We start from the raw sequence: 20,489 nt of genomic DNA, 5'->3' as shown, positions 1-20,489 counted from the left end.
GTAACAATCGTGGACATTCTTCTAGAGGATAGTTAATCGGTGACAATTGTCCCGCTGGCATTGCCTTCCGGTCGTTTTAGCGGGCAGATGTCCTGTCCTGCGGATGACTTCTGAGTGTTCCAGGATGCTTCCGCGGGTGGTATGAGGACGTTCTTCTTCTACCGTGATATGCGGGTGATCCATATGTCCTGCGGGTGGCATATGAGGAGCTCCCCTGTGACCCGCGAGTGGTACTTAAGGGTATTTGGGTTTTTTTTAACCCTACCTCTATAACTATATATATATATGGTGAAAATAATTGCAGTTGGTGAGTGACGGCCTGACGGGTAGTGAAGTCAAAGCAGGATCCAATTAAATTCAACGATCCTTTGCTCTGTTCAACAGTCGGCGGCTGGTTGGTCTATACTTCTCCAATCATTTAACTTAGCTCCGATCTGTTAGTATTAAATAATTGAGGGGTTGAGGAGGATGGGATCACCGGGTGAATGGTCGTTGAGGAATGAATCATCATCATCATCATCGGTGGTGGTGAGTGAGTTCGCAGAACCTGAGACCGGGTGCCTTTCGATCGTTGTCCTGGGTGCTTCTGGTGATCTCGCCAAGAAGAAGACCTTCCCTGCACTCTTTCATCTTTATCGCCAGGGCTTCATTCAGTCCCACGATGTTCATATCTTCGGCTACGCCAGGACCAAGATTTCAGACCAGGATTTGAGAGATCGTATTCAAGGGTCGGTATCAATCATTTTTTTACTTTAGAAAACCAGATCATTCATTTGACTTGACTCAAACAAAAACCAATTTACAGATATCTTACACCATGCAAAGGTTTTGAGGAGACACACCAGGAAGCCGTAACTCAGTTTCTGCAATTGGTAAACACTTATATAGCCGTTTCTTACCTTAAATCTGTCTTTTGAAGTTCAGTCATCTGCCTTGTCATTTAATATAATAATAGTGTTTTATGCTGCATTCTCACTTGTGTAGATCAAATACGTAGCTGGTGCTTATGATATCGAGGTGGGATTTCGTTTGTTAGACAAGGAGATATCTGAGTATGAGCTGTCAAAAAACACTAGTGAAGGATCTTCTAGAAGACTCTTCTACCTTGCTCTCCCTCCGTCTGTGTATCCATCCGTCTGCAAAATGATAAGAAATTATTGCATGAATAGATGTATGCATTCATGACCCTAATTTCAGCTTCATTTTTTTCATGCCTGAAGAGGTAGGTCCCAGCCGAGCCCAGTTGGACCCGCAAGACTCACCTTGAAGAGGGACGTCTGCGCAAGGACCAACTGGTTCCGCAGGACCAACCATGCTCAGAGAAGACCTTACGCGCAGTACGCCAGCTGTTCCCGCAGGAAAAGCCTCCCAATGGTGAAGTACCCTGCCTGTTCCCGCAGTTGCGGATACAAGCCATCAGGGAAGGCTACCCGCACTAATAGCAAGGCTACACGCACAAGGCACTAACTAAATAATTCAGTGTCACCTGAAGGAATGAGCAAGGTGGGAATACTCCCGCCCAAATGAGCCAGTCCGTACGCTTCTTGAAGATCTTTTGTACTATACCTGCCAAGGTATGGACAAAATAGACAAGATCTGACCAAAGCAGCCCATGAACCAATCACAGGGTGACAGCTCACCGACAACAGTACGAAGAGCACGCTCTAGTACAAAATGTCACTATCAGCCGCTGCCTACTCACCAACCCTTATCGTGGCACGTACATAGCCTGCAGTTGGTGGAAAAGGAATGGTACACAGCCGGCGGAAAAGGAATAGTACACAGCCGGCGGAAAAGGAATAGTACACAGCCGGCCATGTGACTATCAGCCGCTGCCTAACCACCAACTACCAGCATGGCACGTGCGTAGCCCACAGTTGGTAGAAAAGGAATATTATACAGCTGGCTGTACCTGCTTGGAAACCTACCTTCGGCTATAAATACCCCAACACCTTGGAACGGTATCTCATCTTCTCTAGCAATCTCTCTCAATATATACACATATTCAGAGCAATCTAGTCTGATTCTCACACCGGAGGGTGGTCACAAGGAGGAACCCGCCCCCCCCCCTTCTCAGTGACGAGCTCACGGTGTCTGTTTTGCAGGTCATTAGAAGAATAACCATCTTTGACGAACCTAACCCTCGTGGGAAACATCTATTTAACCCCCAGATTATCCGTAATCTGCCGGGGTCGATTAGTGTCTCTTCATTGGCGCCATCCGTGCATAAAAGCTAGAACTAATTCTCAGTTTTTTCAAAACTTCTGGAAAAATGGTTAAGGTTACTCTGGTGCCAAGGCCAGCGAGTGACCAAGAGACCCCGGTAACTACAACCCCAGCTACTGGGGGGAACACCGGCGAGTACACACATTTTACGAACACTACCCCGGCTACCCAAGCCGGGGCAAGTGCAGTAAACAATCCTCACCTGGGATTCATTGATACCCAGGTGGAAAGACAACAGACGAGGCTCCCCCGCCAAAAACTTGATCAAGTTAAAGCGTGGGCGGAAGCACGTCAAAAGGAATTCCAAGCTGAGTTGGATGAACGCTTACGTTCACTCCAACAGGCTGACGAATTCGGAAGCACTCGACAGCAGCTCAACATGAGCAATGAGTGCGAGTACTTGGACGATGATTGGGAGGAGTCCGACAGCGACGCAAACCCTCGCCATAGGGCGAAAGGGAAGCGTAAAGAAACGGACTTCCAACCGAGAAGGAATTTTGGAGAAACCTTCAAACCAAAAAACGCGGGTGGAAACCCACGTGACTTCTCCAAAACCTTTAGACCAACTGTCGCAAATGCGGGAACATCCAAGTTTGCAAGGGACATTGCGGAAGCAATCGCCCCGAAGAGTGCCAAACAAATGTCCAACATAAGCACTTATGACGGTATATCCGACCCAGACGATCACTTGAACAGATTCATAGCGGGGGCAACCGTCAGCAACTGGACGGAACCCACGTAGTGTTATATGTTCCAGATGACGCTGGTTGGAGCGGCCAGGGCATGGTTTGATCGTTTACCGGTCCACCACATCTATGATTGGGCGGACTTTCAACACAAGTTCAGCCAACACTTCAGTCAACAGAGGAAATATACTGAAGAGCAGTGGACGATCCTCAACTGCGTTAGAGAGGAAGATGAATCTTTACTAGACTTCATCACTCGCTTCAACTCCAAAAAGCTGAGTCTGGGCACCATAAGCGAAGATCTTGTTCGCGCCGCTTTCATCCAGGGCGCCGAATACCCAGAGCTTATCCGCACGTTGACGGGTAAGGACGGCATGCCATCCACATGGGATGCCATCATGACGGCGGCCAAGCGCTTTGCCGAAACGGAGAAGCAACTGGGTAGGGATCTTCCCCAGAATACACACCTCTACACGCAGAGGACTAGAGAAAACAACGTTCGGACCGCCCGGCAAAACAAAAAGAGGAAGCTAGGTATTTGGCAGTCAAGGGTAAACTTTGACACCTCATCCAGCTCTCGCCCTCTAGTAGGCGGAAGGGATAACACGCACCCATCAAGCCGAAAACACCGGTGGACGCCACTCACCAAAAGCGTCACGGAGATATTTGCCACCGAAAAACTCTCATGGCCGAAAGCTCCAATGATCCGGCAGCGACCTAATGCGGATCAGAGCAAATCCTGTGACTTCCACGGGACAAAGGGTCACAACACTGAGGAGTGTACATCCTTGAAAGATATTGTTGAAACATTCGTCAAGGATGGAAGACTTACACACCTTGTGGCATCAATCAAGAATGGAGGGAGGAATGATAACCGATACAAAGGCAACGGACGAAAGCCCGTTGACATCAGCATCCACATGGTTCATAGTAACATCAGAGGAAGAAAAAGACGAACGACAGAACCATGCGCGTGGAAGGAAGCTGAGGTGCGCTTCCCGCGAGTGCCAGGAGGACCCAGCAAAGAAGGCCCTATCGTCATCAAAAGCCAGCTGGGACACTACATCACTTCCCGCACTCTTGCTGACAACGGCGCCTCGTCAACGGTTATGTACAGGCAGTTCTTCGACAAGCTAGACGACGAAGACAAGGAACACCTGGAAACGGTTTACGCCTCGATGGAAGGGATCGACAGCAGCACAAACACCCCCTGGGTATCCTATCTTTCCCCGTCATTCTCACATACGGGAAACACTCCCGCACAGAAGACGTGGACTTTGTCGTGATGAGGAAGCCACACCACACATACGACATTCTCTTCGGTAGAGACGGGATGGCAAGATTCAATGCCGTGGTATCTTTAGTCCACGGCATGATGGGATGGCCAACAGCTGAGGGTGTAGCGATGATCACCGGTATTCCCCAGGTATGTATCGCATCTGTCTCATCTAAACCCAAACCAAAGATGGCTAAACCAACCATCACCGAACCAGAAAAATGGGCCCTCAATGGCAAATACCCTGACCAGGCCGTTACCATTGGCCCAACAGTCACAGATCCTACGCGCACCTTACTCAAACGCTTACTACAGAAAAATGCTGACATCTTCGCGTGGACACCAGCTGACATGACTGGTGTACCTCGAAGTAAGGCAGAGCATAAGCTCAAGTGTGACCCGGCTTTTACGCCAGTCATACAAAAGCGCAGAGTAATGGGGGCGGAACAAGCTAACGCGTGTAGAACCCAAGTTAAGGAACTCCTTGACGCGGGCATCGTACGCGTTAGCAGATATCAAACATGGGTTGCAAATCCCGTTATGGTACCGAAGTCTAACAAACAATGGCGCATGTGCATAGAAATTAAAGACTTAAACAAAGCATGCCCCAAAGATTGTTACCCGTTACCCGAAATTGATCTTAAGGTAGATTTGTTAGCACCGTTTCGCCTTAAATGCTTCCTCGATGCGTATAAGGGATACCATCAAATTCACATGGCCGTTGACGATCAGGACAAAACCGCTTTTCGGACGCCCGATGGCACATTTTGTTATCAAATGATGCCATTCGGACTTAAGAATGTCGGGTCCACATACCAACGCCTGATGGACAAAGAGTTCCATGCCCAAATTGGGAGGAACTTGGAAGTCTACATGGATGACTTGGTCGTCAAAAGCCCTGACCCAGAAGCGATGTTGAAAGACATCGAAGAAACTTTCAACACGCTCAGGAAGATAAACATGAAGCTCAATCCGAGCAAGTGTTCCTTTGGGATGGAAGAAGGGAAGTTCTTAGGAGTCATCGTTACTAAAGATGGCTTCCGAGCGAACCCTGAAAAGGTCGAAGCCATTATCAAAATGGAATCACCTACTACCATCAAGCAAGCTCAGACACTGAATGGACGACTAGTCGCACTTAACCGCTTTTTGGCAAACAATGCGGAAAGGTCGTTTCCATTCGTGTCAACATTGAGAAACTGCTTAAAGAAAACGCACTTCCACTGGACACCAGAAGCGGAAGCAGCTTTTCAGGAAATTCGGTCACGCTTGATCGAACTCCCAACGCTCACGGCACCAGAAGCGGGGGAGGAATTAATCCTATACCTCTCCGCCACAGATAGAGCAACCGGGGCAGTCCTGCTAGTAGAGCGAAAAGGCATCCAGATGCCAATCTACTATGTTAGCCGTGTCCTAACAGACGTAGAAACCCGGTACTCTACCCTAGAAAAATTAGTCTTAGCACTTGTACAGGCTTCACACAGGCTAAGACGATATTTCCAAGGTCACCCAATCACCGTTCTCACCAACTTCAAACTTGCAAACGTTCTAGGTAAACCCGAATTATCGGGACGCCTAGCCAAATGGGCAATAGAATTGGAAGAATACGCGATAAAGTACAAGCCGAGGCCAGCCATTAAAGGCCAGGTTTTGGCCGACTTTATTGCAGAAGTCCCCGCTTCGCGGGAGAAAGAGTGCCAGGAGGAGGCTCAACCTTCCCCAACACAGGACATCGATGATGTCTGGCGACTCTACACTGATGGAGCAGCCAGCAACGAGGGTTCAGGCGCAGGGTTGAAACTAACCAACCCAGCAGGCCAGGAATACACTTACGCTATTCGACTGGATTTTCCAAGTACGAATAACGAAGCGGAGTATGAAGCATTCTTGGCCGGGCTGAGAATTGCGCGTAAGATGGGAGTGAAAAACTTGGAAGCCCACGTGGATTCCATGTTAGTAGCCAACCAAATAAACGGGACGTACACGGCCGTGAACGACACAATGGCCCTGTACCTCGCACAAGCAAAAACCCTTATGCGCGAGTTTAACGATTGTAAAGTAATACACGTCAAGCGTAGCGAAAACAAATCTGCGGATGCGTTAAGCAAGCTTGCATCGTTAGCCTTCACCCACTTAGGAAAGGACATCCGCATTGAACTCCTTGGAGCACCATCAGTCCCGCACAAGGAAATCTGTGTCATCCAAACCGGTACAGAAACGTGGATGACACCCATAATAAATTACCTTGCGGCGGGTATACTACCAGAGTCAAAAACACAGGCAAGAAAAATACGCTGTAAAGCACTGAACTATCAACTCATAGATAACATCCTTTACAGACGTAACTTTCTTGGTCCACTCCTAAGATGCGTGGACAACCAAGATGCCGGCTACCTCTTAAAGGAAGTACACGAGGGCATCTGTGGAGTACACGCAGGTCCACGCGCTGTTGTAGCTAAGCTAAACAACGCGGGATACTTTTGGCCAGGGATGCATACGGATGCGCTGGCATACATCAGAAAGTGTAAGTCTTGCCAGCTCTACGCACCCAATACGCATCGCCCAAAGAATGAACTTGTTCCAGTTACCTCTTCATGGCCATTTCAGAAGTGGGCCATCGATGTGACAGGCCCATTTCCCACAGCAGCAGGGAACGTTCAGTTTCTAGTGGTAGCCATCGACTACTTCACCAAGTGGATAGAAGCAAAACCGTTAGCCCAAACAACCGCAAAAAATGTCAAAAAATTTATTTGGGAATTTAATATTTGTCGTTTTGGACTTCCACAGACTTTGGTGAGCGATAACGGCACCAACTTTGCTGACAAGAAGCTACAAAAGTGGCTGGAAGAACTTCAAATCACCCACACCTTTACCTCAGTGGCGCACCCGCAGGGTAATGGTGAGGTGGAAAGAGCAAATAAGAGCATCGTCGACGGCATAAAGAAAAGACTCTTGGAACACAGATCCGGCTGGGTGGACGAAGTTCCACGCGTCCTTTGGGCAAACAGAACGCTGAAAAAGGCCAGTACGGGAGAAACCCCGTTCAGCCTCACTTATGGCACTGAAGCCATGGTCCCGGTCGAAATCGGTCTACCCTCACCAAGGGTCTTGATTCAGCCAGAAGACAATGATGCGGAAAGACGGTTAGACCTTATGCTAACCGAAGAACGCAGAGACTTAGCCGCAGTGCGTGAAGAGAATTACAAGCGACAAATGCAAAAGTACTACAACACGCGGGTAAACTATGCAACTTCAATGTGGGTGACTACATATTGCGTAACAACGAGGCTTCGAACGAAGAGCGCCCAGGAAAGCTGGCCCCGGTCTGGGAAGGGCCATACATTATCAAAGAAGTTTTGGGAAAGGGCGCATACCGGCTCGAAAGGCTCGATGGCACCCCCATCCCAAGAACATGGAATGGAGCTCAATTACGCAAATGTTACATGTAGATCAATTCCAAACTTGTAAAGAAAAGGCCTAGAGCCACTTCTAATGGAAATGATTCTCCTTTATCACATTGTGTTGATAGCCTTACCTTTATACTTATGAACTTCCCACACTGATATGCCGGTATTCACCGCATAAATATGGGAAGAAGTAAGTCGTTGCGTGTGGAAGGCGGCAAAACCCGCATAAACACAAAAAACGGTAAAAATTTCTAAGGAAAAGATAAGGAAAACCTTCACGCAGGTCAGTTATAGGTGAAGTTTGGTCATCCCACTAAATGAAAGTGACGGTCCTACCCGCACAATCATGATAGTGGAAACTAAACATTAACCTATTAACAACCGCGCGTCGAAAGGTTAACTTATTCAAAACACTTAGAAAATTTCTAAGGAAAAGATGTGGAAAACCTCCACGCAGGTCAGATAGAGGTAAAGTTTAGCCATCCTACTAAGTGAAAGTGATGGTCTTACCCGCACAATCACGAAAGAGGAAGCAGAACTTTAACCTATTATCAGCCACGTTGAAAGGTTAACTTATCCAAAGTACTTAGGAAATTGCCAAGTTAAACTAGAATATGCATGAGCAAAACATATAAGGTTTACAAGGCAAGGCATTAACAAAAGATTTATATTCCATAAAAATTCAAGTATTACAAGAATAGCTGGGCACATACCCGCGTACAAGAATATAAATCTATACAAAAATAAAAATCTGTTCTAACAGTGGGAAGGGATCTAATGGATCAAGCTTCAGGACCACTCCCACTTGAACCCGCACCATCAGTAGAGTGTGGAGGTTCAAGGAAAGCCTTGAGGATAGCTAGCCCATCATCAGCAGCAGTAATCTCCTTCACCTTCTCCACCACCGGATGCGGGAAGGCAGCGTACTGGTTCACTGCTTGGTCATAAGCAGCTTCAGTATCCACATCATATAGATGGAAGTTGGAAGGCGGGATGCCCTTCTCAACAAACCCTAGACCAAGCAAGAAGCCAGCCTTTTCCCCATCCTCATGGGAAGCGTTGAGGGCTGCGCTCATGGCATCGTCATATGATGTGTTCGTAAGAACCCGATGCACAACCTACAAAAAAGTATATCAAAAACTCTTCAAAGGAAAAGCGTAAAGAAATTGTGAAACTGCGCATACCTGAGACAACGCTTCTCGAAGAAGCCATTCCTTGGTAACCAGAGCCTCCTGGAGGGCAGCTTGAGCTTCATCTCAGGCGCGTCGGCTTCGTTTTTAGTAAGGTTGGCAAGCAACACATCTTTAGCTGCAGCCTCTTCAACGCCCTTCAGCTTACGCTCAGTATGGTCAAGCATGCCCCTCTGGTCCAAGATCTCTTGGAGCTTCTTGGCGTCTTCCGTGGCCAAGGCATCATGAGCCTGCTGGAGCCTCTCTAGTTAGGCTTTAAGCTCCTCATTCTCGACGCGCAGAGGCTCAGCAACAGCTTCAGCCTTGGTGGCCCTCTCGGTCGCGTTCCGCGCAGTTTCCTTAGCCAACCGAAGCTGTTCGTTAACAGCTTGGGTAGCCTTGGAATGGGCCTCGAGACGGGCCTGAACTTCAACCTCGAGGGCCTTGAAGGCCTTTTCCTTCTCCGCAGCAACGGCGGAGAGTCTCCTGTTCTCCTCCCGGATAGCCCGCGCCTGAGCTACTTCTTGGATACGCGCCGCCTTTAACTTGTCGTTTTCACGACAAAGCAACTCGACGCGCGGCTGCATCCGGGCAAGAAGAATCCGAAGCTCGTTTGTCAGCCTACCCTCCTGGTAGCTTGACATAGCTTCCCCCAGTGCACCACTCGGGGCGGCGTGGCGCGCCCACTCGACGCAGTCCACAGCCGTCCGAAGGGTTGTTCCCCGGCGGATGTTCCACCGTGGAACATACACCTCATTGGAATCCGACACTGTACAAAACAAAAAACAGTAAGGAAAAGATGATAAAAAAAAATGGATAAAAGGGATATAAGGCCAAGATAACCCCACGCACCTGTAGGGTCGACAACAGGTCGATAGCCACCAAACCCATCACCTGAACCTAAGGGATATCCATCCAAAAGGTCAAGGAGATGGGAAAGAGGCAAAGATTGGCTAGACGTCCCAACCCCGAACATACCTGAAGGACCGGCCGCGGTCGCCGGCGCCAGAGGAGACATGGTGGAGGCTGCCGTGGTAGAAACCAACGGAGGTGAACTCACAACCGTGGCCGTCGCCGCGGAAGAACCCGCAGAAGAAACCACCGCCGGCTCAGTGAAGGATTCCATGAAGATGGCACTGACAGCCGGCGGGGATGATGTTACAGTTGGAACAGTTGCCTCAACGGGATGAGCAACTGAACCAATACTGCAAACAGGCGTAGCCGCCTGGGTCATCGCCTCGGGTAGGTTGACCAAACCTACCGTCGTGGGTCCAGAGCTGCTCCTTCCCGTTCCACTCTGGAATGCGGTTGCATCCACGCCTGCATGAAAACATATTTAAATATAATGGCGGAAAGATATGAAGTTAAAGTAAATGAAGTTTATACTTACGAGTCCTCTTGAGCTTGAAGGTGCGAACAGGCGGGGACGAACCCGATGGAGCTGGCCTCTTCACGCCGGTCACCGTCGTTGTACTGGGCTGCCCGGAGGTGACAGCTGTCTCAACCTCCGAAGCAGTGGTCTCACCACCACCAGGGTTCCCCGCCGTGTGACATTCATGACAAAACGAGGTACACTATATTCATTACGTAACAAGTAAACGATAAATCGGTTAATTCGTAGTGCTTAAACGAGTAACCGACCGATACTAATTATGACCCGTATACATAGTGAGGGGTCATATACGAGTTATATATATGTTATAGAGGCTAACATATTGATATTTAGGCCCCGGTACGTTTAAAACTCTTTAAACGAAAAAGGTTTCGTTTATCGATACGCTATAAGCTTAAACGCAATCGTTAATATCAAAACAAGCATTGTAGCATCCGTTAAGCCGAAAAAGATTTATAAAACACTTATATGACATGTTCTAAGCAATCCGTGAAAATATTTTGGAATTTTACAACGAGTCAGTACGTTTTTCTTATTTTACAAAAATAAGCTGAAAAACACTCGTTTTTGCGCTATTTCTCACACCCGAATTAATTTTCTTGCGAAAAACCGAACCCGAACTAAATTTAAAGTGGGCTTTTCATGTTTGGGCTTGTATGATTAGAGTAATGGGCCAAAACAGCCCATTAAGGGCCCTCCAAGATTTCCAATCGGAACACCCACCAAACACCACATCCTTTTTATATAACTTACATCTTAAGTATTCTTATTCATTTCAACTCTCAAAATTTTGAAGTCCAAGCAGCTGCAAAGTAAAACTCCAGGAACTTTCAAAAACCTAAAGTAATTAGTGATTTTCTTTGAGTTTTAACCATGATTAACATAGTTTAACCATGAAAAATTACTCCTTGATTAGTTTTAAACATGTTTAACCATCCAAAAACCCTAAAAATCAAGTAAAACCATGTTTTGATGTTAAACATGTTTACAAACCAGGAACATATACTTTTTTGGTCAAAAACGCGGATTAGAACATGAATACAATGTTTTTACGGTTAGAAAGTTCGGTTTGAACCCAAAACCGAAACCCTAATTATCAAGGCTGTTACATGGATGATTTATGCTTGGTTTGATGTTATATGATATGTAGATATACTGAGTTTGCAACCCGAGACCCGGAGAGTCGTTTAAGCTAGCAAAATTCATCGAAAACCGACAAGGTAAACCTGTAACACTCGTTTAGGGGCTGTTTAGTATTAGGTTGTGACGTGCTTGTTGTTAGCTTTTGAAAACTTGCAGGGACATTAGGGATCATATAAATGAGTCCCTGTTCAAATTTGGTAATTTTTCGATAAACGGAGAATATTTGGTGAATTTATTTCCGTTTATGAGCGTTTATTTGGGAAAAATAGCTAAACATATAGAAAAATTATGAAACTTGGTTTTGGAGTTTAATATGTGATGGTAAGATCACTGGTAAAGTTTGGGAATCATTTGAAATGCCTAAGTATGGTTTGTGCGATCATGGTTTAACCGAATTTTAACAGCCGAAAAACGCACAAAAAAGCATTTTGTCAAAAGAGTTAGGTTCTGGAAATTTTACAGGGGCTATGTAATAACATTGAGGCCATTTGTAAAAATTATCGGATTTTTTGGAGGTCGTTTGATATAAACGGGCCATTTATTACACGATTATAACCTATTAAATGAATTTTTATAAATAAATAATTAATCATAAAATTTCTGAAAATATTTTTATAAAATTCTCCATGTCTTAATGTATTTTTACAAAAATTTACATAATTTATATATAAGTACATATTATGTTATGATTAATCAAAGATTTAAATTATAATTGTTTTAACGAAACCGGCAGTTTTGTGTTTAACGGACTGACTGTTATGTCAAAATGTCAAACGTGGTCAAATATCATATTTTTGAATGATATTGATAAAAACGAACTTTTTACGAGAATTCCGGACAAATCGGGTGGATTGTGCGCGTTTTGTATAATCAAACCCGTGTGAAAACGGAAACGAACCCTGCGATCAAACCAGACACCGAAACCTTAAAATTCTTTCATAAATCAAATCATTTTATCAATCAATGTATTTACTTAATTTTTATGTGATCTTACCTAATCCCGAAACGTATAAACGATCAACTGAGCTAGGCTCGGGAAACGGTGAAACTGAGCCAAATCCAGTTTTAAACATTTCATAATATACAACGTCACAATTTAAGACTGTGGTCATGTTCTGGGCCTAACAGCTATACCCAGATTATCTATACAGCCCAATTTAGCTTGAACACTGTACTAGTATTAACGATACGATACCGTTTATAGGAATCAGGCTATAAACGAGGCATCTGACATATTGATACGTGATTTCTGTGCGAACTACGATAAGGTGAGTTTCACGACCCCAACTTTCTAAACTGTTTTACGAACTTTTGGGGTGAAAAGCATGTTTACATATACTGATATACTTGAAAACGTGTGATGATGTGGATTATCTAAGTACTAACACTTGACAAGTCCCCACAAACACAAGTGATTAACTTCGTGCCGGTGACGTGTGGATAGTACTATCGGTTTGACAAACCCAACTGACAGAGCCGGAGGGGTATGCCGGAACATATGTAAACCCAGTTGCACATTGTCATTATATTTTTACATACTGTGACATCTGACCCGATCCGACCCGACCCAGGTACCCGTTTCCCTTATCCGATCTCTTTCTTTTATGATTTAATATTTATTTATACTTATACTTTATTTTTAATAATAATGTTTTCCTTCCCGCCTCTTCCTCTCTTTTCCTTTCCGCCGTCCCGTCCCTCTTCTTCTCTCTATCCGCCTTCTTTTCCCTCTTGTTGCCGTCCCGTCTCTTTCTCTCTCTTGTCGTTGTTCCGCCCTTTAGCCTTGAACCCCCCCCCCCCTTCTCTTTTTGTTTGTCCTTTGTTTCTTCCCGCCTAAGGTTGTCTGCGCAGCTCCACGCGCCAGACTCCTTGCAAGGAAGCCTGCGCGAAGACCAGTTGTTCCTGCGATACGCGAGGCGAACTGTTCCCGCAGCGCGCTAAGAATTGTAGTTCTTCTCGCAGCGCGCTAAGAACGGTAGTTCTTCCCGCGGCGCGCTAAGGATAATAGTTCTTCCCGCGGCGCGCTAAGGTTTGTTCTGTCAGCCTTCGCCCTCGCGCGTGCGCTCGAGCCTTCTCGCGCTAAACCCTTTGAGTTTCCTTCTGTTTAATCTAGCCGTTTGCTTTTATGTTGTCTTATCTTCTGTGTTGTTGACCTAACCTGCCTTATGTCTGAAAAGTTACTTTCGGCGCAGCATGCGCACCAACCCCATTGGTTGGCAGAAAAAGTGACTGACATTATCTTTTGAGATCTGCTTTTTCCATGCTTGACCAGTACCTTTATCTGAACCGCCCATGCTTTTACTGTTACCTGTCAGCTTTTCCCTTGTCCCCTGCAGCTGCCATATCTTTTGATATCTTTTGCTTTTGGAATCTTTTACTTTTTGGAGATCTTTTCCCCTTTTCTAGGGATTGTGTTCCCTAGGGTTTCCCTATAAATAATAATGCTATTTTCCTAACACTACACACACAAAGCACTTAAACTCTCCTGTTCTCTCTTGCTCCTTGCCGTTGTTCTTCCTCAGCCGCCTCCCTCTCTGCCTCCGTCTTCCTCCCTGTTCTGCCCTGCTTTTCCGGTAATATATATTATATATAATAATTTACTTATTAATTATGCTAACTTATAATCAAGACTTAAAACAAATCATTAAAACAATAATCTTATTTATAGGTTAACTTGTGCTTGTTTAAAGTTGATTCTTGCTTTATCTTTCACCGCACCGTTTATCAAGTGAGTAATCTCGTACCTAATCCCTTTTTATTTTTAATGTTTTGGGATGTTCATGTGTTCATACAAACTTAGAGTCTTAAACTTGTTTATGAACTTTAGTCGCGCAGTATCCCATGTGTTGAGGACGTTTACTTGGCTGTTTATTTGTATGTGTGTATCATTAACCACTTTGTTCGGCCTATTCCGAAGTTTTCATGGATCCATTAGATGAACACGGGAGACCTATCGTTTACGGTTTTCTTTGTTTACACTTGCACAGATGTTTTCTTGTTTTTGTGCTCAATTGGGAGCACGGATTGAACTATGAACTATGAGCTATGATCTATTTAGGCTTGATCACAATCTGATTGCACCCTTGTTAAACACCAGACATACACGTGTTGCGCGCAGATTTATTGTTATCTATGTATTGTATTAAACTTGATTTCTCACCAACACGCAAGTGTTTGACGTTTTATTTTAACACATGTTCAGGTTTGCTGTAGCTACATTTGGAGCTTGTGGACACGTAGGACGTTTTTACTTTTGGACCTAGATTAAAATGTATCAAGACAAGTTATTGTTGTTCGAATATTTTGCCTTATAATATAATGAATTATGTTGCTTTATGTTATCTTGTGTTTACTTTGCGCGTGCGCGAATGAATGTATTTATTAAATATTGACACCCAAATAGTGTCACGAGTAATGAAACAATATGTGGCGCCCCGATGTATAATCCGCCTTTGGTCGGGGTGTTACAGATTGGTATCAGAGCCCGTTGACTTTAGGATAGGTGGTTAGACGTAACGGCCTAGAATACCTAAGAGTCCCTTCTCGCGCATGAGAGAAATCTCATGTTTGCGCGCTTATTGTTAATTACTCGTTATTTATAAATATGCTTGCGCAGACGCAGCGTATGGTTTTATGTTTTATTCCGCGATATTTCGATTTTTATTGATTTTACTTACATATTCGTTTGTTGGGATTGAAAATCCGAAAAGTCATGGTGATACATGAATGGTTGATTTTCAATTTTCATTACGATTATGTTCTGAGGTTGGAGACTTGAAAAGTTATGGTGATACATGAATTGTCAACCTCCAATACTCATTTTCTTGTATATTTTATATTGAGGATTGAAAAGTTATGGTGATACATGAATTGTCAACCTCCAATACTCATTTTCTTGTATTATTTTATATTGAGGATTGAAAAGTCATGGTGATACATGAATCGTCAATCTCCAATACTCGTTTGCTCGTATATTTTAAATTGAGAATTCGGAAAGTCATGGTGGTACATGAATTGTCGATTCTCGATTCGAATTTGTTATCTGTATTAAGTTTGCATTCATATTCATGTTTTACTTTAACTGTTGATGGTATCTAATCCCGCGAAACCAAGCTTTATAAGGTTATACTTTGCGATAAAACCAAGATATTAACAAAAATTAAAACTTTTATAGAATGCCTCCGCTATCTCGCCGTCATCAGAGGAGAGAAGCCTCGCGCAGACGTTCGCTGCAACGTTCCCAGGAAATGGCCGCCGCAATAGCCCAAGCTTTGAGCCAAAACAATACCAACACCTCCGGTTACAACATTAAATCCTTCAATGCGGGTAAACCTCCGAAGTTCACAGGTCTTGAAGGAGCCACCGTGATGCTCCAGTGGCTTGAGAAAATTGAAAACACTTTCCTCCATACCCAATGCCCCTCAGACAGACGAACCCTATATGCCTCCAGTGTCCTGGAATCCAGAGCGCTTACATGGTGGAATGGAGTAGCTCATGCGCGTGGCGCAGAAGCTGCTTCTAGCATGACATGGGAGGAATTCAAGGAAATTCTGACGCGAGAATTCTGCCCTCCCAACGAAGTTAAGCGCCTGGAGGAGGAATTTTGGAATCTTAAGCAATACAGCGGTGAAGCGCGCGAGTACGCGACGCGCTTCCATGAACTAAGCCTGCTTGTCCCTCACCTTGTTACCCCTTCCCGCCGAGCCATAGAGAAATTCCTTGGGGGTCTCCCCATGGAAATTCAAGATTCTGTATGGGCCAGAAACCCAGCAACCCTCTCTGACGCCATCGAGTTGGCCGCTGTGCTCAGCGACAACCATGTCAGAGCAGGAACTCTGTTCCTGCGGGGAACTGAGAAGACCAAACCCACCAAAACTGTCCCTGAACCAACAGAAACCAAACCAGAACCTTCGAACCGTAACAACCTCAAGCGCAGGCGCAAAGCTTACGCGCTTACCAACCCGCCCATAGTCCAGCAACCCACCTACCAACCTCCAGTTTACGCGCCTAACCCACTGTCGACCTACCCAACACCTCCTATAGTCCACAACTATGCCTTAACCAATCCCGCACTCCCTGCCCCGCCAACTAAGAAACCTTACACAGGAAACCAACCCTTTTGCCGAACCTGTAGACTTCACCACCCAACTCAGACCCCGTGTCGACAATGTAACCGATGTGGCCGCGTTGGTCACTCAGCCGAATACTGTAGAGTCCCTCCCGCCAATCCATTTGCGCCAATACCACCAGTCTACCTGCAGAACCCACAACCAACCTACCAAAACCCACGACCCAGATCGTGCTTTAACTGCGGTGATCCCAGTCATTTCCGGAACGCGTGCCCGAGACTACAAGTTCAGATTACGCAAGCGAATCCGGTGAACCAGATTTCGAACCAAGTGACGCGCGGACGAGCTTTTAACATAACCGCGCACCAAGCGCAAGCGAATAATGACGTAGTTAATGGTACATTTTTGCTTAACGGATATTATGCTTCTGTACTTTTTGATACTGGCGCCGATCGAAGTTTTATTTCTCGCGCGTTTGAGCAGAAGCTTGCGCGACCGCGCAGCGATTTAAAAGAAAATTTTTCAGTTGAATTGGCTAATGGCGAAACTGTTTTAATTAACTCAGTGATTAAAGATTGCACGCTTAACTTTAACGAAAATGATTTCCTGATCGACCTCATCCCCATGCCTCTTGGAAGCTTTGATGTTATCATTGGTATGGACTGGCTCTCGAATAATCGCGCCGAAGTTATTTGCGCCAAGAAGTTGATTCGCATTCCTCGAGAAAATGGTGATCTTCATATCTACGGCGAAAAACCCTCCCGTGGTCTTAAACTTATGTCTTGCGCCGAAGCCCAAAGACTCATGCGGAAGAAGTGTATTGCATTTTTAGCCCATGTGGTTAAACCCGATGAAGGAAAGAAGAAACTTCGCGAAATCCCCATCGTGCGTGACTTTCCTGAAGTTTTTCCTGATGATCTTCCTGGTATCCCTCCCGCTCGTGAAGTCGAGTTCCGTATTGATCTTGTCCCTGGTGCTTCCCCCGTAGCCAAATCTCCTTACCGTCTTGCACCCGCTGAGATGCAAGAATTGGCAAGCCAACTTCAAGAGTTGACTGCTAAAGGATTCATTCGCCCTAGCTCTTCGCCCTGGGGTGCTCCGGTGTTGTTCGTTAAAAAGAAAGATGGATCGTTTCGCATGTGTATTGATTACCGCGAGTTGAACAAACTCACCATTAAGAACCGGTATCCCTTACCGCGTATTGACGACCTCTTCGATCAACTCCAAGGTGCCTCTTGTTTCTCCAAGATTGATCTCCGCTCTGGCTATCACCAGTTGCGCATCCGCGATGAAGATGTTCCGAAGACTGCTTTTCGAACTCGTTATGGCCATTTTGAATTCTTGGTCATGTCCTTCGGTTTAACCAACGCACCCGCCGTTTTCATGGATCTAATGAATCGGGTGTGTAGGCCTTTCTTGGATAAATTCGTGATTGTGTTTATCGATGACGTTCTGATTTATTCTAAGACCAAGGCCGAGCATGAGCAACATCTTCGGTTGGTGTTGCAAAAGCTTCGAACCGAGCAGCTATATGCTAAGCTCTCCAAGTGTGAATTTTGGTCGGATGAAGTACAGTTCCTTGGCCATGTTGTTAACAAGATGTGTATCCATGTCGACCCAACCAAAATTGAAGCAATCAAGAACTGGATTACGCCATCCACTCCTACCGAAATCCGTTCCTTTCTGGGCTTAGCTGGTTATTACCGGCGCTTCATTTCGAACTTCTCAAAGATCGCATTGCCTTTAACAGCTCTAACGCACAAAGGTAAACCGTATATTTGGGGCTCGAAGCAAGAAGAAGCCTTTCTGACGCTCAAGCGTTTGTTGTGTGAAGCTCCTGTTCTTGCGCTACCTGAGGGTAATGAAGATTTTGTCGTGTATTGCGATGCATCCAACCAAGGTCTCGGTTGTGTTCTTATGCAACGAGGCAAGGTTATCGCTTACGCATCAAGGCAACTCAAGGTTCATGAAAAGAATTATACAACTCACGACCTCGAACTAGGCGCAGTTGTTTTTGCCTTGAAGATCTGGAGACACTACCTTTATGGTACTAAGTGTATCCTCTACACTGACCATAAAAGCCTTCAGCATATCTTTGATCAAAAGGAACTCAACATGAGGCAACGCCGATGGAACGAACTCATCAGCGATTACGATTGTGAGATCCGGTATCATCCTGGTAAGGCTAATGTGGTAGCCGATGCGCTCAGCCGAAGACCCTGCCAGCTTAACTGTATCTTGCCGTGCACGCAGCTTCACTTTGCGCCGATTCAGAGCAATCTTGAATCACGCATTCGCGACGCGCAGCACGCATCCATCAGTAATGGTAACCTTCGCGCCGAGTTAGCGTGTGGCGCGGAAGCGCACTTTGTCCCTAATCTGAGTGGAATTCTCTGCTATCTCAATCGCATCTGGATTCCCTTTGATGAGAATCTTCGCGCTGATATCCTGAGTGAAGCGCATAAATCTCGATATTCCGTTCATCCTGGCGCCGATAAAATGTACAAGGATTTGCGCATTACTTATTGGTGGCCCGGTATGAAGAAGGATATTGCTGTGTTCGTAGCTAGATGCCTGACTTGTTCTAAAGTAAAAGCTGAACACCAACGCCCATCTGGTTTGCTCGAACAACCAGAAATTCCTATGTGGAAATGGGAAGGTATAGCGATGGACCTTATTACCAAGTTACCTTTGACAGCAAGCAAACATGATAGCATTTGGGTAATAGTGGATCATTTGACTAAGTCTGCTCACTTTCTGCCCATTCGTGAAAACTACCGTGTTGAGCAACTCGCGCAGCTTTATGTCAAAGAGATTGTCTACCGCCATGGTACTCCTTTGAGCATCATATCCGATCGCGATGGCCGTTTTATATCCCGCTTTTGGAAATCTCTCCAATCTGCGCTAGGAACTCGCTTGGACATGAGTACTGCATATCATCCTCAGACTGACGGACAGTCTGAGCGAACTATTCAAACTCTTGAGGATATGCTCCGATCTTGTGTTCTTGATTTTGGAGGTAATTGGGATTCGCACCTGCCTTTGATCGAGTTCTCTTATAATAACAGCTATCATTCCAGTATTGGTATGGCCCCATTTGAAGCACTTTAAGGTCGTAAGTGTTGCTCCCCGATTTGTTGGAGCGAAGTGGGTGAAACTCAAATCACAGGACCCGAACTTGTTCAAGAGACAACCGATAAAATCGCCAAGATCCGTGATCATCTGCTGACTGCTAGAAGCCGACAGAAGAGTTACGCAGATCGCAGGCGAAAGCCTCTCGAATTTCAAGTTGGTGATCTTGTTCTCCTCAAAGTGTCGCCTTGGAAAGGTGTTGTCCGCTTTGGGAAGAAAGGTAAGCTTGCTCCTCGATATGTTGGACCATTTAAGATTCTCGCGCGTGTGGGAAAAGTTGCCTACAGACTTGACCTGCCGCCCGCGCTCAGTAATGTGCATCCAACGTTCCATGTATCCAATCTCAAGAAATGTTTAGCTGACGAGAACCTTCACATTCCACTTGATGAAGTTCAAGTTGACGAATCCATGCATTTCGTTGAGAAGCCTGTTGAGATTATGGATCACGAGGTTAAGCAAACCAAGCGCAGTCGCATCCCTATCGTGAAAGTTCGTTGGGAGTCCAAGCGCGGAGCCGAGTTTACATGGGAAAGGGAAGATCAAATGAAGATCAAGTACCCGCACCTGTTCTCTGCGCAACCTACTTCGAGATAAATTTCGGGACGAAATTTCTTAAAGTAGGGGAGACTGTGACATCTGACCCGATCCGACCCGACCCAGGTACCCGTTTCCCTTATCCGATCTCTTTCTTTTATGATTTAATATTTATTTATACTTATACTTTATTTTTAATAATAATGTTTTCCTTCCCGCCTCTTCCTCTCTTTTCCTTTCCGCCATCCCGTCCCTCTTCTTCTCTCTATCCGCCTTCTTTTCCCTCTTGTTGCCGTCCCGTCTCTTTCTCTCTCTTGTCGTTGTTCCGCCCTTTAGCCTTGAACCCCCCCCCCCCTTCTCTTTTTGTTTGTCCTTTGTTTCTTCCCGCCTAAGGTTGTCTGCGCAGCTCCACGCGCCAGACTCCTTGCAAGGAAGCCTGCGCGAAGACCAGTTGTTC

General features: G+C 45.6%; 1 protein-coding gene across 1 annotated transcript in view; it reads left to right on the top strand.

Moving 5' to 3' along the window:
• Positions 1 to 468: 468 nt before the first annotated feature.
• LOC143631615 (glucose-6-phosphate 1-dehydrogenase, cytoplasmic isoform-like) overlaps positions 469 to 20,489 on the top strand; it is a 38,416-nt gene continuing 18,395 nt past the window's right edge. Inside the window, exons 1-3 of the mRNA XM_077100322.1 lie at positions 469 to 728; positions 806 to 872; positions 985 to 1,171. Coding sequence (XP_076956437.1) covers positions 469 to 728; positions 806 to 872; positions 985 to 1,171 — 514 coding nt within the window. The remainder of the gene's footprint in view (positions 729 to 805; positions 873 to 984; positions 1,172 to 20,489) is intronic.

The sequence above is a fragment of the Bidens hawaiensis genome, unplaced genomic scaffold (assembly GCF_021521415.1).
Source record: "Bidens hawaiensis isolate Kalapana, Puna unplaced genomic scaffold, B.hawaiensis_p1.1 tig00006131_1, whole genome shotgun sequence".
In the NCBI taxonomy this organism is placed as follows: domain Eukaryota; kingdom Viridiplantae; phylum Streptophyta; class Magnoliopsida; order Asterales; family Asteraceae; genus Bidens; species Bidens hawaiensis.
The sequence above is the reverse complement of the archived record's forward strand: the minus strand, read 5'-3'. Positions and strand labels throughout refer to the sequence as shown.